The 25,025-nt window shown below is 36.7% G+C and overlaps 1 protein-coding gene across 4 annotated transcripts in view; it reads left to right on the forward strand.

The window, feature by feature from the left end:
• The window catches only part of CDC42BPA (CDC42 binding protein kinase alpha), a 151,846-nt gene that overhangs the window by 65,840 nt on the left and 60,981 nt on the right, over positions 1-25,025 (forward strand). For all 4 annotated transcript variants that reach the window (XM_082757476.1, XM_082757473.1, XM_082757474.1 and 1 more), the window contains exons 7-13: positions 11,698-11,791; positions 12,320-12,520; positions 13,094-13,342; positions 15,647-15,726; positions 16,782-16,948; positions 17,807-17,929; positions 23,488-23,621. In XM_082757476.1, coding sequence (XP_082613602.1) covers positions 11,698-11,791; positions 12,320-12,520; positions 13,094-13,342; positions 15,647-15,726; positions 16,782-16,948; positions 17,807-17,929; positions 23,488-23,621 — 1,048 coding nt within the window. The remainder of the gene's footprint in view (positions 1-11,697; positions 11,792-12,319; positions 12,521-13,093; positions 13,343-15,646; positions 15,727-16,781; positions 16,949-17,806; positions 17,930-23,487; positions 23,622-25,025) is intronic.

Here is a 25,025-nt window from a genome sequence, read left to right on the forward strand (position 1 = left end):
TTATTCCTGGAGGAAGATAGAAAAACTTTTGGTTTGCTGTGGGATGCAGTATGGACCCAGCAGGTATTTTGTTTCTTATCAGTTCCAGAAATTTTCTAGTGATTTGCAGCTAGCAGCTTGCTTCAGCTCCGGGTACTTACAGGTATCTGTGATAATTAAAAATAAAAACAAAGCCACCACATATTTCTCGATACAGATACGTATTTATAAAGATCTATATTAAAAATTGTTATATTGTCCTAACAGCTTTCGAGTGAGATTTCTTCAGTTAATTACTTTCTTAGTATCATCAGTGCATTTTTAAAAATACATGAAAAATGTTTTTGGAGTGTCATTGTGAAAAACAATAACGTCCTGAGTTTTGGTTGTCTGGTTTATTCTTAGAATTATTTAATATGATCAGATGATTCAGAGATGATGTGTGCTCGTACTAAAATGCAGAGAGCAGAGATCATGAATCCAAAATGAGCATCAAAAGGAAAGAAAGCATTTATCTGCCTAGAAATATGTATCAACATATTCTAGCATAGGTAGTAATTTGCAGTATAACAGCTGGGGATATTCTGGATTCCTCTGCAGCCTCCCCTTTCAGGATGTCTTTGACAGATGGCACTCACAGATGGACATAACATTCTTAAGGAGCTTACTTCTTCTACTCCTTTACCCTCCAGTAACTCATGATACTATTAGAAATCTAAAAGCTTTGACATGAATTAGCCTTACTTAGCAGACTTTAATTTTTTAATCTTTAGAATATGCTGCTTGGCTGTGGTTGCGGAGTTCTTAATCTGTTTACTTACGTTCTTAGGAGCCAAAATGGAATTCAATAAAGTGGAGATGGCAAAATGTGGAAAAATTACAGTCTTTTCCAGATATTTTTAAATTGTAGTTTTATTTTTATTCCTACATTTTGGAAGAAAAGTGTAGAATGATACAAAAGGATATGGTTCAGCAACTCAGAAATAGCTCTGTCAACTGAAGCTCACAGAATCCAAGCAAGCTGCTTAGTATTCCATTGCAATTACATTGAAATCTTAAGGGAATAAACCTTAATATTTTAAGTTTGGTGGTCAATGAAAATTCTTTCTATCCATTCATGCAAAGCAGCTTGTATTTACTAAGTATGTTTAAGTATCCACCTAATAGACTGTCACCAAAAGAGCAAGCTGTGTTAAATATTATTGAATATGCTTGGTGTGATAGTTATTTCTCTATTAAATGACCAGTGTTACACCTCCATATCCATGCAGCTTTGGATTCAAAGGTGAAGGGCATCATTCTCTCAAGTGTTGACTCAAATGGTCCTCCTCTCTGATGAATGTCACTGGTGTGCAGTTTCTGTTGAGGAATGTGAAACTATTAGCAGAATGACTAGATCCAAAAAAAGCATTGTGACAGCTGGGCAGATTAGAGATGCAAAAATCCTGAGTGCCCTCAGCTAGGTACTCCACTGCGTGTAGTAGTAGTTGATTAGAAAACTGGAAGAACAACAGTTAGAGATGGAGAAATCAAACCTTTGTTTGTTTTGTTTTCTAAATGCTGTGTAAATTCAAGGTTTCCAGCTTCTCCTTCGCAAATAGTATGTAGCCCACTGTGGCAAAACTTGTGGTTCACAGCCCATTTTAAACAGCTTTTTTCTTCAGGGCCCTACACCTGTAGGCAGCATGCTAGATGCCAGTCTGCTCCCTCCCATCACTTTTTCCTCCCAGAGGTTCCTCGATTTCAAGTTGTTGTTGCATTTTCAGCATAGGCGAAGTTGTTTAGTTGCACAAAGGTATGATTTAAACTCCCACTTTGCAACCTCCTGCTGGGAAGTGGGTTCTGCAAAACCATCAATAAGCGAACAAACCTGACTTAAATCCTTTTCTTACTGGATGTATTTATGTACGCGGTTCTGTTGCCTGGCTATTCCTAAGCTTGTTTATAATAATAATAAATAGGACACATATAGTTACAGTTTAGGACACATATAGGGCAGTTTAACTAAGGAGTGTGTTATTTTGGGTGAGAAATGTAGGCCATGCACTTGAATACACGGTTCAGATAAGTAGTCCAGGCCAGAATAGTGCCTAGTTCGCATTTTCCACAAACTCCACCTCTTTTATTACCTCACTCTAAGTTTTACATTGCTACTGTTTTTTTGTTTGTTTTGTTTGTTTTTGTTTTTAAATAAACAAAAACCAAAGAGCTTTTCTTGTTTTCCTTTGCTCATTAAGTTGACTCAGTGAGTCTCAATAGGACTAACTGTTTAGCCAGGTTAAAGGACAGAGTCCTCCGTTAAGAAAAATAAGAGAGATCGGGGGAGGCTGTGGCTGTAGCTGATGCCATAGACTAACAATATGATGATGCTATGTTTCAACAGAATAAAGCAGCTAGCTGATCCCTTAATGTGGTCTGGTACCAAGTGTCGAGTCTTCCTGAAATGCCTGTGTTAAATAAAGACCCTTGTTTTGGGGTAACAGAGCAATAGTGCTGGTGCTTACTTCTGAGATGCAAAAGGGAGACCTGGGAGCTCTGCCCTGCTGCAGCTGCAGACTCCTGAGCTGAAGTATGAGGAGATGAGTCCCCTGTGGTACAATTCTTCCGCAGAGAAAGTATGTGCAAAAGAGCAGTGGTATGGAAGGCAACTCCTTTGGTATTATCTGATGGCTTGAGGCCAGTCTTGCCAGCATTTATCTTCACAGCGTCATCAGTGTCAAAGACTGACCTTGGTTGCTGAGCATTCTGCGATAAGAAGGGGCTGTGTGTTTGTTAGGCTTTGGAGCAGCAAAAGGAAGTTTTTCATTTGAACTACTTCTATAAGCTTGTCTACTATTAAATGTTAAGGCATGATCAAAACAATTTTGTCTTTTTACCTGTCATATCCTTGCAGAATTTAGAGAGAGAGAAATGCTTTGCCAATATTTGTTTTATGAATTGGAATTTCCAGTGCAAAAATGCTCAAGTTACTAAAACTGAGGCTAAAGATGCTAAAACTGAGGATAAAGTATCTTGAGCCACTAGAACTGGGAAGTACATGTCTTGCTATGGTTGAATATTTAGCATCTTGGTGATTTAAAAAAAATGAAAGTCTTGTTTTTTCTTCCATGTTTTGTTTGCACATCTTTCAGAACTCCTGTGCTTGTGCCTGGAATTTTCTGCATCCTGAAAGATCCTCAGAAAAAGCTATTTTAAACTATTAAAATTCCCTGAAAATTACAGTGCAAAGCTCTCGTGTTTTTATGCATGAGTTACTACTTAACAACACTATTATTTACAAGATCAATGAATTAAACATTAAATTCTATATGTGTTTTAACCCCAACAAGTTTTTTGATCAACCACACAACTTTTAGGAAGTTTCTTGGCTTCTGTGTTCTTTTGTATGAAGTTTGGTCGGTTTCAGGATGCATTGGATATCAGTTCCTGTTGGGCCCTTGCTTGTCTGCCATAAGGAATTGGCATTCTGCTAATGCCTATGACTCTTACAGTTTTGTTTCATAGACGTTTAAAACAACATCTGTAAATCAGCATTGTAAGGTACTAAATTGAAAATGTTTCTAAAATGACCTACCGTCTTTCTTGCTTTAGTTTATAAAGCTGACAAGAAATAGAAATAATAGACATGCAGGTGACTTTACCCTGACACCTCTTCAAAATACTTGACTAGGGTGCCTAACTGGATGTGAGTTTTCTCCCTGGGTATCTGGTTCCGATAGCTGCTTAGCATTTTGGATGATAGTACTACGGGAAGTATGTAGCTGCCAAGTACTAATCAAAAAGAATATTTCAAATGACTTTTTCTTTCTGAGAAGAAGAAAAACAGTTTGATAGAGGCAGCTTTTCAAAACAATTATCTATATTTTAGAGCTGTTATCATTTTTGAGATTTGCATTATTTTAAAGGAAATGCATATATATAAAGGTCACAGGGAGATATTTTTTTCTAGGTTAAAAATGTTAGGACATTGTAATGCTATGTGGTGGAGCATATATTTATATGCCAGTAACTCCACTCAGTTCAAGCATTTAGGAATGAGTATCAGTGCCTGAACAAACTCAAGATCTATATTTGTTGGCTGATGTACTCATTCCCTGTTGTTTGTTATTATTTCCTTTATTAGCATTTGAAATTCATAAAGGGTAATGGATACAATGAGGTATATACTGAATAAACACAGTAAAGTAAATACTGCATCCAGAAGACTTGTCAGAGTGGCAGAACTTGGAGCAATGTCATCTGTAGAGAAAAGGCCTGGGAGGTTACTTTGAGAGGTCAGTCTGATACTTTTCCTCTGCTGCAAGGCAAGATGAAGCTATAGCAAAACCACTCTTGGTAGATATTTGTCTAACCAGTTCTTAAAAAAAATACTGTGATGGATATGGTGAAACTTCCCTAATCAATTTGTTACAGTGTGGTATTGTCATTATTATGAAAGTGTTTCCTAATGTCTAATCTAAGGATCTTTCATTGAAATACTACTTGTGCTGCCCACGCTCAGTGTGGATAGCAATCTGCCTTCTTTTTGTTTGTTATACTTCAAGTCTGGGGTGCAAATTCTTTGCAGTAAAAGAGGAAAGCAGCAACCTCTGTGCTCACCAAAAGTAAGGTAATTTCTCTCAAGGTGGTTTAAAGATTTGAAAAATATTCTTTGTCACAAAACATACTCTGAAACTAAGTAAGTTTGGGTTCAGTACCTGATTCTGTCTGTGATGGTTGATGAAACCATGAGTTGCTGAAGTAGGCATGCTTGTACAATTTCTTCACGTGTTGTCAATTAAGTTTTTTTGCTAGTGCACGTTCTGCATCTAGTACGTGTAACTTTAATTTCTACATTGTCTATCATTTAGTTTTGTAATATTACTAAGAATAAATGTTGGTTAGGGTGTGCAGCAGTATAAATGTAAAACTGCACACACTGACCGGTAAGTATGGCTGTATGTCAGATATAAATTTCTATGATACGGTTTAGTTCAGCTGTCCTAGTAATTGATGGGAGTCTGTCCACTGACTTTAATGAGATTGGGCTGAATCATCTCCCGCTGAGAGTAGTGAGATTCCTTTAGCAGAGGTAAATTACTGGATGTTCCTGGAACAATGCATACATAATTACTTATTATCAAAACTTAATGAGAAAACAAAGGCATTTTACAGTATTAAGATACTGCTTAAGAAAAAAAAACAAACCCTGAACCACATCATTGCAAGTTCAAAATAAGATTGTTTATAGCATTTCTTCTTCTTTTTTCATGTACTTTCTTTGCTTATTAAGACTTAAATCTTAAAGCGTTTAATCTGACTATTCCTATAGTTTTCAAGGCGATGTGCATGGCTACTACATCTTTTTAAATTCCCAGGTTTAGTTTGTCAGCTTTACAGGAAGCAGGTTTAGTTTACTATAAAAAACATGATACAGCTGTTTGAGTGCTATGTAAACAATAAGGTTGTGATCAAAATTACTTACGTTATTTTGAATTCAATAGAAATAATAACATTCAGGATTCCACCCAAAGCTGGAGGGGTATCTGTTTAGGAGAAGGCACACAGCGGAGTCTTGATAAGAGGAATGGTTAATGAGGTACAACATATTCCAGTTTTCTTAGGCTGTTCTCTTGTGCAATCTTACTGAGATTACTAAAGAATAACTGCCAGCAGTTCAATCTAATTTGTCTCAGTTCACATTGCCAGGTGGAACATATTTCTAGTTTTGCTCACTAGAATTTGGATAAAATTTCGTTGGTAGAATATGGCAACTTTGATATAATCTGGCAGAGAGTAATAGATGAAAGAAAGAAGCTCCTGGACATTACTGCCTGTAGATTTGACTGAAAAAAATAAAAATAAAAATGAAGCAATTAATTGACTAGGGTTCTTGATGGCAGGTCACCAGCTGTTTCACTCTGCATATCTAAAGCAGGCTGTCAGTATGGCATTGCTGAATACCTTCACAAAAACTTTACAGACGCCAAATTTTCTCATTTCATTGAGATGCTGCCAAAACCAAATGTTTTCCTTTTTTGTTATCGTGGTTGCAGTATTTCTGTGTGAGAAGAGGAGGTGTGTGGAACTTCCTGAAACTACAGAAGGGAGTGAAATAAACTGCAGAACTTATGTTCTGACTAGGGGTAGCCCTGTGTTTTCAAGGAGTTTTGGATAAAAAGTCCAGGCATTCTGACAAGATCTTGGTTATATTCCTTTTTTTTTTTTTTTTTTTTTTGAGGAGGTAACTTGGCAAACAATGATGTTTCTATTTGTAAGAGTGGATAATTATAACCATTGATGTCTGCTTTTAACTTTTTTTGCTTATGCCTTTGGGGAATCCTCTTGTACGTTTAATGAGTAAATAATATACTGTGATATCCTCAATTAGTATTAAGTTGTCTGCATCAGTCTTTCTCTGCCAGCAGTTAGTCCAGGAACTAATTTATTTTTTTCATCTGATGGTATTTTAATTGGCACTGGTGATAGCATTAACAAAATGCTGTTCATATGAAAAATAATTCAATATAACTTATTCACTTTGTTTCCCAAGGTCAGCATGTTTTGGGGTGTGTGACCTGTCTGAAAGAGTGATGTTCTCCAAATTATCACTTTCTTATCCATGGGACTAAAACAAACTGGTAGCTCTGCTATTAAATTGCTCCTTTGATTTCAGACAGGTGCATTTCTTTCTTCAGGCTCAGCTGACATTGCAGTTGTTGAATCTAGAACCCTATGAACCTCTACTGTCGTTTCAGTTCTGCCGCTTTTTGAAAATCTCAGCTGTGTTTGTGAGGACAGTCTATTAATACCTGAAACGTGTAGTCCAATGGTGACATATCACAGAGCCACAGGTTGGCAGGGACCTCTGAAGATCACCCAGTCCAACCCCCCTGCCAAGGAGGGTCGCCTGCAGGACATCGCACAGGATGGCATCCAGGCAGGTTTGGAATATCTCCAGAGAAGGAGACTCCACAGCCTCTCTGGGCAACCTGTCCCAGTGCTCTGTCACCCTCACAGGGAAGAAAGAAGTGTCTTCCTTTCTATTTATCTCTTCCCCTGCCTCCATGAGATTGCCCAAGAAAAAAATATCAGAGTAGAATAGTTCAGTTGGAAGGGACATTCAAAGATTGTCTAAGACAACTGCCTGACCTCTTCAGGGCTAACTGAGAGCTAAAGCACCTTACTGAGGTCATTATCCACTTTGCTAGGATGCCTGTTTCAGTGTTGACCACCTTCATGGTAAAGAAATTTTTCCTGGTGTCTAGTTTGAATTAAGTCACGATTCTTCTGGAATCACTGCTTCCTGTGCTGTAGACCTGCAGAACTGCTTGTTGTCTTGCAAATAACTGAATAACATCGATTCAGTGATGCAAAGAATGATGTAGATGAACCTCAGGAACAGGTACACTTTGAAATCATAAAATCATCAGATAGTTCATGTTTTGTAATTCAAGGAACTTCAGGAGATCAGCTAGCCCAAATTTCAATATGCAAGACCTCACAATTTGTAAAGTTTCATTCAGTATCAGAAATTAATCCATGAAAAAAAAATGATTCACAAGTATTTGTTTTGCAACTGGAATGTGCTATGCATGGGTTTAGGATGTCTCAGAGGGAATACTTTTTCTCGAGTCTTACCGAACAAATGAAATTCTACTCTGGCTCATTAACAGAGAAATCAAAATATATGGCAATAATCCAAATGTCTGCTGTACTCTCTTTGCAGAATTTTGTTTATATTAACACAGTTTGTATGTAAAATGTTTGGGTTTTAACTATGGCTTAAGAAGGTAAACTTATTTTAAAGAGAGTTGAGTGAAGTGATCTGGATAAACAAGCCAATCTGAAGCATGAACAGCTCCCCACATTAAACTAAGAAGTATTCTGAATTTTGAAAAATGATTCTTTAAATATTTTTTCAGTTTTTGTTAGAAGCCTTCACGCTTCTGTTTTCTGCACAAGTGAAGTTGCCAGCGTCACACAAACTGGTTGTTCTTGTGGCATTCCTCAGCTGAACAGGAGCAAATAATAAAGTCTGCAAAATACAAATACAAATTGCATCACTTTGTCCAATCTGCTGTTGAGTACTGATTTTCCCCTATAATCAAGGCTAAAGCAACTGAAAGAAATAGAAGTCATTCCCATGGCTGTCCTCTGACATGGTTTAAATGGCCAAATGTGTGTTTTAAGAAGTTTCTTTGCTTGAGACTTCTGGGTCCTGTGAGGCTGGTATGTCACTCATACAAACAAACAAAAAAACAGAACAGCAGTCTGTGCTTAGATCACCACCTCTGGTGACAGTACTGAGTAGAAGTCAATATAAGGAAGGTTTGTACTTCTTTGGGTATGGTGGGTACCCATGCCCCGTTAATACACTGTGGTGTACTTTGCAAAGAACTTGTTCAGTTCAAAACAGATTTGCTTTGTGCTGGGTCTGTCTCTAACAGCCTGTACCCATTGCCTCCTATGTTCCTTGCAGTTTTCTTCTGCAGGTTTGCTCTGTTTCAGAGCTCTGAGAACGAAGGGACTTTCACTGCAGTTTCAGGAGATGATGGTAAATAGTACTCTAGAGACAGCGTGGATACTCTGATAATAGTGCTCTACCTTGCAGTACCAGAGAATATTTATGTGTAGCAGAACAAAAGGTTAATGAAGCAAGAGGACAGAGGAAGTATGGACTGGAGGAATAAGAAACCAGTGGGAGTGGGAGTGGAATCTGGGAAGTGACCACAGGGAAATACTGGCTGCTGAGAACTTAGGAGAAAAAAGTTTACATATGTACAGGCAGGGAAACTAGGATTAAAGAGAAGAAGCTGATAGTGAAAGAATGAAATCAGAATGGAGGTGATACAGGTTTGATGGGCTGTGGAAGATTGGACATCTCAATTTCTGAGGTGAGCTTTCGAGGTGATAGGAATAGAATTACAGCTGAGATGGAAGCAGGGGTCCAGTGCATACACCAAGGGAACTGGGATGAGCCAAGGAATATGGGGAAGACCATGCTGTGTTTAGAAGAGAAGAAAAATCAGTTCTGATCACCAAAGGAGTAAACTTCTTCAAAACATCTTCAAAACAAAAACCTGGAGTAAAGCTCTTAATTTTAATGGAATCTAAAAAGTGCTCAGCAGAGATGCGAGGTTTATGACATTATTTTTCCCCATAACATACATGAAGTTGGCTTCTTTTTCCTTAACTGTAAAAATTCCTCATGTAAAGTTATTTCTGAGCCTCACAAGCTTCACTGTGCAAGAAGTACTTGTTCCTCTGAGTGCTTTCAAGGTTTGCAGGTCTGTTTTAGCATAGTGCAGAAAACAGAGTGAGCTTTTTCATGTTTTCCGCTATTTTGTGAGACGGGGTGGAGGAGGTCAGTTTGGTTTTATTATACTAATTATTCTTATTATTTCTCTTAGGAACATACTAAAAGATAAAACATGGAAAAATGGAGTCTCGAGGTGACTCATGTTTTTGTTTAGCTTGAATGAGGGCCAGCTTCTAAGAAGAACTTGCATGCTTTTGCAAAGTGTTTTATACTGAAGTTACATTTCCAGAGGCCTCCATAGCATGTGTTTGTTTTCAGTTAGGAACATGGTTTTGGTGGGTCACTGTAAAATAAATAAAACTATTGCTGCAGTCTGCAGGTTGCAATTCTTTGGCGTATTCCGAGTCAGCAAAATTCAAGAGGGAGAATGTTATTCAGAGAATGGGATTGGTGAATTTTTATGATTTGCTTTGTAATGAAATGTCTTCATTATGCCATGTCAAGTGATGCAAAAAGTTTAATTTCACATAGAGTTTCGTTGTTATTTTATAAACATTTCTACATTTTTGTAAGGCAGCTAAAATTTATTTTCAACATGGGCCACTTTGAGTTTTGAAATTGAGCTTTTACCTTGTGTTTTTATGCTGTAAGGCCTTCTAAGGTTTGTGTGCCAATCTGTTTGGTTCCCAAGATACAGTAGAACAGAAACTGATTTCTGAGTGTCATTCAAGTTAATGGTGTGGCTTTGCTTGCATGAGAGTCGGTCTGGTTACACGGGGAATCTGAGATACCAGCAATATTATCTATACTTAAAATGAAGAGATTGAGTGCCCTGGAGGCAATACCAGCACTGCTCTTCGTGCTCTGTAATATCTGTTGTTCAAGTCACAAGATACAAGCTGTTAGGCATTAAATCAGTAGCCGTGCTGTCACTGCTGTGACCCCAGGGACCCCGGAGAGCTGCAGAATTGCACATTGGTTGGTACCTGGGATCTGCTGGCAGGTTCTAGCTCTGCTTCTCACTTCTCTTTGGCTTTTGCTGCTGTCACTTCTGGTGACTGGGTCAGCAGCGGGCCTGAAGAATGGGAGGATTGCAGCTTCGGGAGTAAACAGGGTTTTGTGGTAAGCCAGCTGCATTTAAACCATGGGTGGTCAGGTGCCTGTGCCAATTTTAGTTAAAATACAAATACTGCTTTGAAAAGACCTGGGGGAAAAAAAAAAAAAAAGTAAATTGTAATAATGTTTCTGCTTTTGTGAATTAATTTTTTAAAGTTGTGAGTGAATCAGGATTGAAGTTAGTTGCAGTAAATGGATGTTTATAAAAGGTTGTTTATAAAGCCAGATGCAACACGTGAATTATTGCATATATATATCCATGTGAAAATATTTATTGGAGTAAAAGCCTGATACAAAACCGATGGCTTTACTGATACATGATAACCCTAATTCACAAAATACTCTTGTGTCAAAACGACGTGATGGTACTCTATTAATTATCAGTGACTGCGTATAACAGTGTATAACTGGGTGTAACAGAGTGAGAGCTTTGCACAGTTGCTTCCGTAATGCCACTCAAGGTGGCTTTCTAATTTTGCCATTATAAATTCACAATAAGCAATGTTTAGAACAACAACATGAGCTGGCAGGGTGCACTTGCAGCCCAGAAAGCCAATTGTATCCTGTGTGGCATCAAAAGAAGCTTGGCCAGCAGGTCAAGGGAGGTGATTCTCCCCCTCTACTCTGCTATACTTTATCTATATTTCAGTATACTTGGGTATCTGTAAAACAGGAGACAAAAAAAACAAACAAACACAACATCAATTTTGCAAAATAAGGAGTGTTTGTTATGATGCCTGTTTAGAAGGGATTTTTCCATTTGTATCATGACCTGAGTGGGACAGATGCAGATTTTGGCCAAGCAGAGCTGCAGCAGTTTGTACAATGGCTTTGTTGGTCTATTTCAGCAGCATGACAGACGTACGTAGTGGGCTGAGATTTGAGAGAAAAATGCTGACGAAAGACATTAATTTTAATAATCTGTTAGTTATTTTAGTGTTTCATTAACACTCTAGTAAAACTTACAGTTCTACAGTAAAACTTAGAGATCATTTTATGTCTTCAGTGTTTGTGTTCATCTTTCACTTCAGAGCACTTCGCTAAAATTCTTCAGATGATTTAAAGTTTTGTATGCTTGTAGTTCAGAGCTAATAAAGTTGCCTTTCCTACCTACCTGTGAGAAGAGTTTGACTGCACAATTCTTACTAAAATCAATATGCATTGTATGATTTGATGTACAGCCCGTCATGAAATGTCCCTTGGTGTACATTTTGTTATGTGATTTGTGATAGTGTCCCATCTACTGATCTTTAATGTTTTCCAATGATAAAGAGTGTTGCAGAGTTAATGATTGGACTATATGTTATGCAATACATTTGGGGACTAATTCTGAAATGTTTTTTTTTTTTTTTCATTTGCAGGGATATTAAACCAGACAACATTTTGATGGATATGAATGGACATATTCGATTAGCAGATTTTGGTTCTTGTCTGAAACTGATGGAAGATGGAACGGTAAATTAGAAAGAATGATATATTCATAAACACATTTTCCTCAGTCCCTTGCTAGCCACTAAAATATATGTTAATAAAGAGAAAAGGTGCCTTATGTCAAATGAAATGGAATTGCAATGGTATTGGTATGTAACTAGCCTGAGTTCAAAATACTACTGCATGCTGTCTGGACTTACTGTTCATAAAATGCTTTGGTTAATATATGTAATCATATATATTCTCTCAAATATAACACTCCAGGGCGTGATATGTGCCCTAAAACCTAATTAATCAATAACAACTCTAGACTAACCTTTGGCAGTTTTTCTTTCTCTTTTATTAAATATTCATAAGAGTTTATCAAAAAATGTCATTGGAATGCCTATTAATGAAGTAACTTGGATGCTTAAGTGTTCTTTTATAAATTTAGAAGCTTTTTTTTGTGTTTAGGTTAAACTAGGCTAAGTTTATATACATGCACAGTGCCACAAGCTGCAGTGTCTGTAATGATGGAAGTTGATTTTAGTCCTGCAAATGTAACTTCTACAGGTCCAATCTTCAGTGGCCGTTGGAACGCCAGACTACATCTCTCCAGAAATCTTACAGGCCATGGAAGATGGAAAAGGGAAGTATGGGCCTGAGTGTGACTGGTGGTCCCTGGGCGTTTGCATGTATGAAATGCTTTATGGAGAAACACCCTTTTATGCTGAGTCCTTGGTGGAGACCTATGGGAAAATAATGAACCACAAAGTTAGTGCATTTTCTCTTTCTGTCTCTCTCTCAGCTAATTTTAATAAGCAATGGAGTAACTTGGAGGTGTATTTAAAAATGAGGTTTTATGTAATGATTATGTCAATGTTTATAAATGTAGAACATAAAGTATGTTTCCGTATAGAGTTTATGGTTATGGATTGCAGATGGCTTTGCTTTGGGATAAAGCAGTTCAAAGCTAAAATGTGGATTTGGAAACATGGCTGCTAGTTCGCTCTGTGGAACAAGTCTTGGATACGTCGTATTGCTCCTTTTGTGTTACTTTCTTCTGTTGGTTCTACTGGTTGGCCTATACAGCAGATTCTTAAGTGTTCTTCCACTTGTGCAGAATCCTACAGTTTAAGATAAATTCAAATAAGAAAATCTAGGAGATACATTTTTAATAGGTTCTATCTTTTGTCAGAAGTCTTTTTCCTAGAAACCTAACTATGTAAATTTAAGAACATGCGTATTTGCACATTTGTTTTTCTACATAATAGTTTTCACTCAGAAGAGTGATTTCTCCAACTTTTTGGTGGTAACAAACTGTTTGCTCTTATCTTAATTTTTAAGGAGAGGTTTCAGTTTCCTGCTCAAGTGACAGATGTCTCTGAAAGTGCAAAGGACCTCATCCGAAGGCTCATTTGTAGCAGAGAACATCGACTTGGGCAAAATGGGATAGAAGACTTTAAGAACCATCCATTTTTTGCTGGAATTGATTGGGATAACATTAAAAACTGTGACGCACCTTACATCCCAGAAGTCAGCAGCCCCACTGATACCTCAAACTTTGATGTGGATGATGATTGCTTAAAAAATTCTGTAAGTATATAATTAACATTTTGACAAATCTGTTTTTGTTTTATACTTTACAACAAGACAAAATGGCAGTTCATTTCTGTGTGTTCATGATGTTCTGCACAAATAATAAATAAATGAAGCTTTGAAGAACCTGCAGGGGGGTATAAATTCGTAGCTTGTAGTCTGATCTTCCAAGTATATATCTGTAGGGATAATTTCTGTTAAATATTGTACAGTCATTGTAACTTCACATGCTTTACTCACACTATGACTTATTTGTAGTGACAACTTCTTAATGTCCAGGTTTTATAAATAATAATATATTGATATGTAGATAGTTTGCAAGCCACGATTTCTAATAGAACATTGTTGGTTTTTGTATTAAGTTTGCATAATGCATTTAGTTGTAGTGCTGTATTAGTAATTGCTTGTATCTCTGCCAAATCTCAGTTCATTCTGACTAAAATTTTTCAAGCTTCTTTTCTGACTTAAGTTGAGCTTTAGAAAATTTAGGAAAAATGTTACAGCTGTTTTTTTCAGGAGCAATCTTAGTGAGAAATAAATAATTTTGCCTTTGCTAAAAAGCTTGCAGCTGATGATTTTTAACAATCTTAGTGTTTCTATGCTATTAAACAGGACCTTTGACAGATGATAGGGATCCTAGCATCAGAGAAATGCCTTGTGTCATCTCTTTGGAAATGCATTTTTATTTATTGAAAGGTGCAGAAATCTGTTGTTTGCATGTGAGGTGAAGCATTTGCACTGCTTTTGCTTTTGTTTTCTGAACTGCTTATGCTTCTCAGTTCCATTGAGCTTCCTGGACCCACAAATAAGCTTTAGTCAACATGACTTGATATAGGCAGGATGTGACTGTTGTTTGCATTCCCCTTCCTCCAACAGCACAGTAAAACCAGATGAAATCCAGTGGTAGAGGTATGTGGTATGGAACACCTTTCAAGCAGACAGATCAGGCGAATCAGTCTAGCTACATAAGAACAACATGCATTTTTTACGTTTTTTTCATCAGTTCTTATACTGAATGTCAAAATGTCTGGAAGAGGTGGAAAAACTCTCAACTTGAACTATATGAAAAGTAATAAATTCTGTGGCTACAGTGTGTAAAGCAGTCCTAATTCTCAGTTGTTTTCCACTTGAATCTGGTATTGCCCATTTCCCTTCACAACTATTTTTATCTTACAACTTTTTTATACCAGCTTCCAATACATTTGCATATTATTTTGTCCAGGGACAACTGTCAGGATTGGGTGGTAAAAATGGATTCTGTCTGTAGCAGGTGTTTGTAAAACTTGATTACTTTTTGTACCTTATTCACACTGTCTAAGCTTCTCCTGTCTAGGGGCCTTTTTTGATACGAAGATCATTTTTCTGCTAGGTTTTAAGGTCAAATTTGTGAAGTAATATAGTTGATGTCACCACCAAAGAAGTAATTTTGGATTTCTTCTTCTTTTTCTGTTTGATTTCAGGGAAAAAAAAAAAAAAAGCGTTAAATTTTCTTTTATTTCAAATGCTTTATCACTTTCAGGGTCACAAGCTTCTTCACAGGGGGTTGCCTTTGATGACCGTTATGTAAGCAGGCATTATGCAAGACAGACTGGGCGGCAACCTGTAGTGTAACAACATAAACCTTGCATCTTGGGATTAAACAGGAAACTTTTAACAATATACTTAAGAATATTAGAACTCATAAGAGTTCCAGAAATGTAGCAACAGGGTTGTTTTAGCCTGAAGAGAAACTCAGAGATTTGTCTTGATTTGTAGTTGTCTGTAGTTTGTTGATTTGTCTGGCAGAGAAAAGGAACAACGATGATAAAAATGTTCAAAATACTAATGAGGTTAGAAAACCCTCTTATAATACTTTTTTCTAGAAAATGTCTAACTATTGTTCCCTCAAAATAGAGAGAGCCTACTCAGAAAAGGGGTAAACCTATGGGCAAAAGCGCTGCTGACTGAAGAGCAGAGAGGAGTAAAAGAGGGAATGAAAAATACTGTGTGTGCTAACAGCTTCTTGAAAAATGGAAGGAATCAATTGTCTTTTAATCTTTAGTATATTCCGCTTTCCTCCAGTGATAGCCTGTTTAATCAGAAAAACATTTTTATGCCAGCGTGTTATATTTTTATATATTGCCAGCTATTATAGGTAGATTTAGGTGATGCCATTTCATATTTGAGCTGTACATAAGGATGACTGAGAATCTAGTTAATATGATATTGTCGCTAACATTTCACACATGATTAAACTCTTTTTTTATTATTTTTCTAATCCAGTGGGATATTACTTGCTCAACTGTCGTGTTATTTTTCTAGGAGACAATGCCTCCACCATCACACACTGCATTTTCTGGCCATCATTTACCATTTGTGGGTTTCACATATACGAGTAGCTGGTAAGTAAGATTTCTGAAATTGTCAGTAGGATAGTTCCATAATATCCTGTTTCTCTCTGAAACCCACAGTAGACAGATTAGAAAGGAATGTGGTATACTGAGGAGATTACCAGGGAATAAGCTAAAATGCTGTATGTCCAAAACAGTGAACCTTCTGCAGGTAAAATTTACATCAATCTAAAGGTCACCAACTGTGTTCAGGGGTGTTATGTTGAAAATGGTGTTTTTCAGACAGTGTAAGAAGTTGACCACTTATGGCAAAGATAAGATTAGATATGTGGACCCAGAGAGAACTTGGCCTATAAGTCTTTAAAAACTGTTTTATTTCTAGTCCTTTGAAACTCTTGTAAGTTTGAATGGAAACAACAAAAAAATATTCTTAATTGATATTTTGTATTAACATGGTATTTGTCATGGTCATCTCTACTGCTAAGTAAAACAGTAACAACAAAATCTACGTACTCTTCCTTAATCATTATTTACTTATTTTTATAAATGATTACAACTATTGAAAAGGCAGGCATGTTTCTGCAAACGTGCTTAGTACTGGTTATGTGAGATGACCTGTAGATTTCAAAAGGATTATTTGCATAAGTAGCAGTATGTGTAAATGAGTATACACAAAACCAAGGCCTCACAGTATTTCTGATATATAGATGCTCTGATTTTCATGTGATAATTTCACACCATTTGTTGTAGTTGTTATAAGTAAAGTATTTGGCAAACTTGATGAATAATTTTAAAATAAACTGTTACTCTAATCTTACTCTTTAGAAAATCACTTTTTGCTATCTGGAAGCTAACTTAAACTGTCTGTAATGGTCATTTTTAATCAGGAGTTTATTCACTTTTATATTATTAAAAATGTACTGGGGATATCAGTCATGCTAGGTAGAAATGAATTCAAGTTTTCTTAAGCACATATTGACAAAGTATTATTTTATTGTGTAATGATTTATGTAGTTATTCACAATTTAAACAACTTTACTGTTTGTTTTTTAAATTTTAAACACATCCTGTTGTAAAATCAAATACTGTTTTATTTTCTTTCCCAGTGTGCTTTCAGACCGCAGCTGTCTCAGACTGACAGCTGGACCACCCTCCATGGATCTTGATGCGAGTATCCAAAGAACTTTGGAGGACAGTTTAGCAACAGAAGCTTATGAGAGGAGAATAAGACGTCTAGAACAGGAAAAGCTTGAACTTAGTAGAAAACTGCAAGGTAGAAAAATCTTTCAGTCATGATTTTGACTTAATTAGCTTTCTGTTATGTGAAGCACAGTTTATTCAGTGGAGAAAAAAAATATAACTCATGGAATGCTTTCTAGAAGAAAAAAAAATCTCTTATTTCTGTTGACATATTAAACTTCTAATAGTCTTTATGCTTGAAATATCTTATGTATGCAACTTCTTAAAACATGCTAACACTGCTTGCACTATGTCTTATATAACCATTCTGGCGTAAAGATTTAATTGTAAAAATCTCTAAGAACTTAATTTGTCCAGTTGACAGTTGCCAAAAGTAATCGGCCCCTAGTCGTTAGAAATTATATATCGTAGCATCCTGAAAATAATTGGCATCATAGCATCCTGAAAAAATTGACCATTAGCCATTAGAAATTATAAATCATAGCATCCTAATCTGTAGACATGTATAGTTTTTTTTACAGGAGTAAGACTTGGTCTTGCTGGAGACTGGAAAAGATTTTTGACACATAAATGACTGTGTAACCTAATGCAGTGCTTGAATTCTCAATGGTGTATGTTGCTTTCTATTGTTCTGGGGGAAAAAAGAAACATGTTTTTTCATTAGATCTGTAGAGGCATTTAATAATAATTACAACTGTAGTTTTCTGAAATATTCATCGTAATTTAAATTTCTACCTCAGTGCTGTTTTTGCTTTAAGGTTTTGAGTCTGCGTGTTAGGTGTTAATGTCTGGGATATGGCCTTAAGTGCATACATGTAAAATGCCTCAGTAGAGGGCCTTTTTGGCATGTCTTAATTAACCAGTAATATCCTTCTGACCACCTAAATGTCAGGCATTGTGATTGGTTCTTCTCTCTTACATCTGTTTTTAGAGTCCACCCAGACAGTCCAGGCTCTGCAGTATTCAACAGTGGATGGCCCAATTACAGCAAGCAAAGATTTAGAAATTAAAAGCTTAAAAGAAGAAATTGAAAAGTTGAAGAAACAGGTAACAGGTAAGTTATAAATATTAATGTAACAACTGTAACAGTAAAGAATAATTTGACAAGATCTTTTTCCCCCAGTGCTTTCCTTTTAAAGAATTTTCTAATCTATTTTTACTTCTCATTTTATTGTTTGCTTCTCAGTTGTGGTGCAACATTTTTTTCAAATGCAGCTTAGTACTTGGTACTTGAGTAATTCCAGTTGCAAGGGAAAGGAAATTTCAGTGACTTCTGCTATTACCATTAGTGGTGAAGTTCCACTGGTTTTAAATTGTGGTATTGCTAATTTACATGGATGCAAATCAGGCTCTACCTAAGAATCTGAAACCATGACAAATTTCCTCTGTGATTCCTTGTGTCTTTTTGTTTTTTTTTTTTTTTTTTCCTTCCAAGAATGTAGTGCAGGTGTAGATAGAGCAATTGCTTGGTTATTTTTTGCTCTATCAAAACTCATGGCTGTCATTTTACAAGTCAAAGTCACTTTGCTGTCGTTTACAAGCCACTGTAACATACCTTAGTATTTCTCGTTTTATGTGCAGTTACATAGATAGTAAACTGGAAAGAAGGAAGGTATTGATTCTTGCTTACATGGCTAAACAAACTTGAGGGATGAAGACTTCAGTCTAGCAGTTTTAACAGTCTGAAAAATATTTAGTTTGTGGTTTAACCCAGTAGACAGCTAAATGCCACACATCTGTTTACTCACTCCTCCTGCCCACAGTGGGATGGGGAAGAAAATGGGCAAGTGCAAGAACTCAAGGTTGACTTAAGGACAATTCAATAAGAAAGAAAAACAACCCCTGCCAACACTCACACACAAAAAAAAGTACTTTAAGCTTGAAAGAACTTTAAGCTTGAAAAGCATTTTTGAAATTTGTGCAGGTAAAGAGCTGAATTTCTTAAATTAATGTCATGTTATGATTTTTTAGAACTCTCAAACTGGTTAAAAGCAAAGATCTACCTAGTGCAGTATCCTGTGTTCTGAAAGAGGCTACTGGAAACATTAATGGAGAGTCAAGGAAATTCAATATACCCAATTTATCTTTGCTATACTTACTCTCCCAGATTCACCATATTTTAAGAATTTCTAGAGTAAGGATGAATTTTATTTAGGAAAATTAACAAGACTGATGGAGATTGTTACGTATTGAGACTAGGAATGTAGAAAGGAGGAGGACAAATCCTATTTTTCTTGTCAACCCAAACAGGAGAAAGTGTGCATTTTATGAGAGAAAAACCAGATACGGTAGATTGAAATCTACTTGTATAACTGTAGGTTACCTGTGGCGAGGGAAAATACAGTGAGAAAAGGGTCAAAGAAACGAAAAAAAAAAAAGTTGTTCTGGTTTGTATTTGTGAAAAAGCGTCATTCACTTCCTTCAGGAATGCCAGCAGGGGTACCCATAGAAAGAATAACTGGAAATTAACTTCCAGACATTTTAGTTGCTGTGTTTAGACTCTGCCGCTATGTTACAGGGCGGAAGCACACTATATATGAATTGCAGATTGTAGCACATAGATTATATTATGCTAAAATTGTGTGGTCTGAAAAAGTCTGTGTTACAGATGTACAGTTGGACAGCTTCTCTGGCGTGATGTAGCAGTTTTGCATTGTATCATAAGCATTATTTTTTGGATGTGAATGTGGCTTAAGTAGCTCAGGGAGGATCTCACTAGTCTGAGTAATGTCCTGTTGGTGCTGTGTCAGAACAAAGGATTTTGTGAAGCTGTTCTCCAGCCAGATGTCCTTCCAATTGTTGCTGTAACGAGGAAAGGCAAGACATGATCAGAAATCTCTGTTCTGCAACAACACTCAGCTCCGGTTTTGGTTCCTTGGGACCAGTGAAAAGCAACAATCATTAGAACAGTTTTTTCATAAGAACATGCATATATAGAAAAGCAACAAAGTCAGTTTTAACTCATATTTTCCTCTTGACTTACTGAGCTGCAGCTCAGATTTTAGTGCATTCTTGCAAATATTACTCTCTTTCTTCGGTATTGAGAAAAAAAAAAAAAAAACAAAAAACAGTGTGGAACATTCTCCAACACAACTGATATCCATTTCTATTTATAAAAGAATTCAGTGTCTGGTAAAGGCAGCTAATATTGAGAATATTAATTAATATTATTTTCCCTTAAGTACCAGTAAGAATTTTCTGTTTCGTGCCACATACATATTTATATATTTATTCCTATAAACATGCACTTTTGGTTTTTGGGTTGGAAGTGAAAAATGTGATCAAATAAGGAAGACGTACAGTCATCTAATTCATGCCTAGTCACCACATAGCTTTCCCAGTATATATTTGAACACCTTGCCAGGTCCAGACATTACAGTCACTAAATAGAAGGCACTCATATGTGCCTTGAGTTGTAGCTAATCCAAGTTAATTTCATAAAATTGGGAAGAGAGAATGTTGTATTTTACTTGATCTTATGGTTGATGTGTGTGGGGTTTTTTTTGTTTGTTTGTTTGTTTTTTTAAGAAATAGATTTTAAAACTAAGTTATTGACATAAGACAGGCACAAACCAGATGATGGTCATGTCTGAGTGCACGCAGATTTAGGGGAGCTAGTTTCCAGCTTACTGGATGACCTTTAAAATATCTATATTTCCAAGTCTAGAACTGATGAACTTTTAAGAAGGTTCAGTTCAGGTGCAGAGCTGAACGTTATGCTTTTGGCTTATCTCTTGGGCAATTAAATGTAATGCAGTAACTTCCTACGGTGAGTGTTTGCATATATTAGCTAAAATGTGAGCAACAGCTAGAGTGCTCAGAAGGAAAATTACCATTTACTACTCACATGTTACAACCAGCTTTTATATTCTTTAACCTGTTTTGCTGCCTCTTCTGGAACTCTAAGTGTAAACACACATTTAAAAAGGTAATAAAAATGAATGTCAAATTGTGTCAAATTAAAGAGTGTAACCAGGGGAACCTTAGAAAAATATGATTTTTTTTTTTTTTGTCTGCCTATTTTTTCGGGTAATGACAAGCTAGCATATGCTTTCACTAGTTGAGGTCAAAGTTGTAATTTTTGTTCTGTAAGTTACATAGGAGAAATCTTTGAGGAATCTTTAACGTTGCCAAATATGTAAAAGGCAGGAACAGAAGAAAAAAACAGAGCTATGGAACAAAGTAGTTCATGCACAGAGGAAAGATTTATCTTGGATCAGCAGAGCCATATATAAACTTTCTTTTTGCTGGTGACTTCAGAGTAGCCTATGTAAGGCAGCCAGTTAATAATTTATGTCTTTGAGCTACATCTCTTATTTAAATGCATTCCTTTAAATTTTTAAACAAGAGTTAATGAATTAAAATGGTACTGAATATTTGTATGAGTACAAGGTAATGGTATTCTTTTACTTATAAAATTCTTGTGTTTCAGAAATTACAGTTCCTCAAAATGTATTTTTTTATTTGATTTCCCTAAGAGTCAGTCTCTTAGGGTTGCATTTATGAAAAGGCTGTAAACGGCTCTATCAAGAGTATGGATGGGTCCTTGTTCTGTGGATAAATACATACAATCCGAAGTCCTGCCACAACTATGAAATATCAAGGCATTTTGCCTTTGGTTTTAGAAATCAGAATTAACCCACCTTCACATATATCTTGCTTTAAATATGTGTTTTTAAGTGACAAGCTAGAAAGAAAACACTATCCAGAAATTTTCAGTTTTCTGTTATATTTTATGGTTGCCAGCTTTTTATATTAAAGCATTTGAGAGTATTAATATGACATTATTTAGCTGTGTCATAGAAATGTACTTTCATTGTATAAATTACAGTAAGAAAATGGTGTAGTAGTTTTTCTGTACTTAGAGTAGTAAAGTAGGTCACATAAACACAAATGGTTTTTATACTAGAAGTAAGTAAAATCTTCTGGAGTTAATTTTAAGTGTATGAACAGAGAATGTTTACCAGCTCTCTCTTGCATTGGTTACTTTTGCTGATTCTTTCTGAGGGAATTCATGGGGAGAAGGAAACTCTTTATAGTTATGATACGCTGTAAGGAAAGATATATTAGGTATCATGATATCATTAAGTATCATTGGCCCAGCCAGCACGTGTTCACGAAAGGCAGGTTGTGCTTGTCCAACCCCGTCTCCTTTTATGACTGTGTGACCAGACTAGGTGAGGGAAGGGCTGTTGATGTAGTCTACTTAGACTTCAGCAAAGCCTTTGACACGGTCTCCCACAGTATTTTCCTGGGGAAACTGGCTGCCCGTGGCCTGGACAGGTATGCTCTTCTCTGGGCAAATAACTGGCTAGAGGGCCGTGCCCAGCGGGTTGTGGTTAATAGAGCTAAGTCCAGCTGACATCCCGTTACAAGTGATGTCCCCCAGGGGTCGGTACTGGGGTCTATCTTCTTCAATATCTTTATTGATGACCTGGATGAGGGGATTGAGCGCACCCGCAGTAAGTTTGAAGATGACACCAAACTGGGAGGTAGAGTCGGTCTGCCTGAGGGCAGGGTGGCCGTTCAGAGGGATCTGGATAGGCTGGACTGCTGGGCTGAGGCGAATGGGATGAGGTTTAACAAGGCCAAGCACCTGGTCCTGCACTTTGGTCACAACAACCTCATGCAGTGCTATAGGCTTGGGGCAGAGTGGTTAGAAGACTGTGAAGAGGACAGGGACCTGGGAGTGTTGATCAGTGCTCAGCTGCACATGAGCCGGCAGTGTGCCCAGGTGGTCAAGAAGGCCAAGGACATCCTGGCCTGTATTAGAAATAGCGTAGCCAGCAGGAGCAGGGAGCTGATCGTCCCATTGTATTCTGCTCTGGTGAGGCCGCACCTCTAGTACTGTGCTCAGCTTTGGGCCCCTCACCACAAGAAGGACATTGAAGCCCTGGAGGGGCAATGAAGCTGGTGAAGGGCCTGGAGCACAAGTCCTGTGAGGAGCGGCTGAGGGAGCTGGGAAGTGCCTGAAAGGAGACTGTGATGAGGAAGAGGTTGGCCTCTGCTCTCAGATAACTAATGATAGGACTCAAGGAAATGGCCACAAGTTGCACCTGGGGAGATTTAGATTAGATAGCAGGAAAAACTTTTTCTCTCAAAGAGTGGTCAGGCGCTGGAGCGGCCTGCCCAGGGAGCTGGTGGAGTCACCATTCCTCACGGTATTCAAGAAGCGCCTGGAAAAGGTGCTACGAGATAAGATTTAGTAGCTTAGTGGATAGTATTGGTGATAGGAGGATGGTTGGACTAGATGATCTTGTAGGTCCTTTCCAGCCTTGTGTTTCTATGATTCTGTGGTGTGCACAAGTCAAATGTATAGGTCATGTTACAGCATGCAGAACAGAATTATGTGTAGGGTGTGATTATTACAATCTGAAAAGGCAAGCTGTCATTTTCTACGTTGTGTTGCATCAAGCTGTGACCTATTTTATTCTGTTAAGAGCAGATATGGCAGTTGAAACCACCTAATTCCTGTTATAAAGCCAGGTAAGAACTGCATTGGTTTGTGTTAATTTGAAACCAAAATACTGAAGAGGCTACTGAACAGCTAGAGTATGTTATTCTAGAATAACTTTTTCCTTTATATATTTAGAAATATGCTGCTTTTTCTAGATTCTGATCAACTAGAACAGCAACTTGAAGAAGCCAGCACTGCAAGGCGGGAGTTGGATGATGCTTCCAGACAAATAAAGGCTTTTGAGAAACAAGTCAGAACACTGAAGCAAGAGAGGGAAGATCTTAATAAGGTAAAAGTGTTTTGTCAATGACTATTCTAAATCCTAAAGACTATTTTTACTTTTTAATTTTGCTTAAAATAACTTTTTAGTGTAAAATTAATGAGTAGGTAACAAATGTTTAATGTGACCTACTTTGCTTTCTGACTTTTTTTTTTAAGACAAGGACAGTATTTAAAGCATTATATGTAGGATTGCTGGGTGGTCCTAAGTGACTAATTCCAGATAATAAACTGCCCTATGATCCAAATTGCAGAATGGTTGCAAAGAAAGTTTTGTAATCTCAGATTAAGATGATAATTAGAGTGATTAGAAGATGGAGAAGAGAAGAACTATTTCAGACAACTATATTAATCTGAAATAAGGGTGAGACTGTAAAGGGAAAAAATGTTCAGAATTTACTATTAGGAGTGTGGCATGGAAATGTCCCAAGAAGGGAGATGTGAAAAGTAGAAAAATACCCCAAATATGAAGACTGAAAAATTATTTTTCTGATTTTAGTTTTCTCTATCTCCCTAATTCCTCATTTTCTTATTTAATAAAATACTGATTTCTGTGGCTACTTTGCCTTCATGATTAAATGAATTTGAAAATACAGTTTTGTGCAAAATACGTTAGTTTGCTTCTCATCATTATTTGTATTAGCACAGTATTGTAGAGTCCATGTTCAATGTTTATCTGCCGTCTGTATTTAACACTTTTTCTTTTGACTCATAAAGTTTTAAAAACCTTGAGAACTGCCCGTTTGTCTAAGAAGGACTATCTGTACTCTGAAACAACCTGTAGTGATTTGGACATCTTTTTTTTTTTTTTTTTTTTTTTTTTTTTTTTTTTTTTAAATCAGAAAATGCTTTTAAATTTGTATAATGTCAACAGTGCTAAATACTAATTCTTCCAGCCACTTTTCATCTTTAGACTTACTTTTCTTTGCTTCTTTGTTCTTCTCCAATTTGGCTGAACATCATTAAACCATACTAACTATTGTGATCCTTCATTCATAGTGTAATAAAACAGATCTAAGACAACAGCAAGCTTTGTGAAGGTTTTTCACTCTAGGGGTATCACAGCACTGGCTGTGTTTTTCATGTGGGTTCTTGTAAAAGAATGATTATCGTATATTATTGTTAAACACAGTGTTTTGTTGCCTGAAACATTCTGTAAAATTTATATTGTGGTGTAGTGTGTGGAAATGATTGCCAATGTGTAGGTCAGTTTTTAAAAGCTTTTAAAGTAGAAATTTTCATAGACCAGAGTTCTCCATTCACTTCATGCAGAAGCCTTTTTTAAAAAATGGGATGAATGCTATTATTTTTATTAATTTACATAGATCATGAAAAACTATGTCAATGATATTTTTTAAGATAGCAAGGTATTTTTATGTTTAATGTGAGTGCTTGAAAGCCTTTGTATTGAAGA

The sequence above is a fragment of the Aythya marila genome (assembly GCF_965140915.1).
Source record: "Aythya marila genome assembly, chromosome: 3".
Lineage (NCBI taxonomy): Eukaryota > Metazoa > Chordata > Aves > Anseriformes > Anatidae > Aythya > Aythya marila.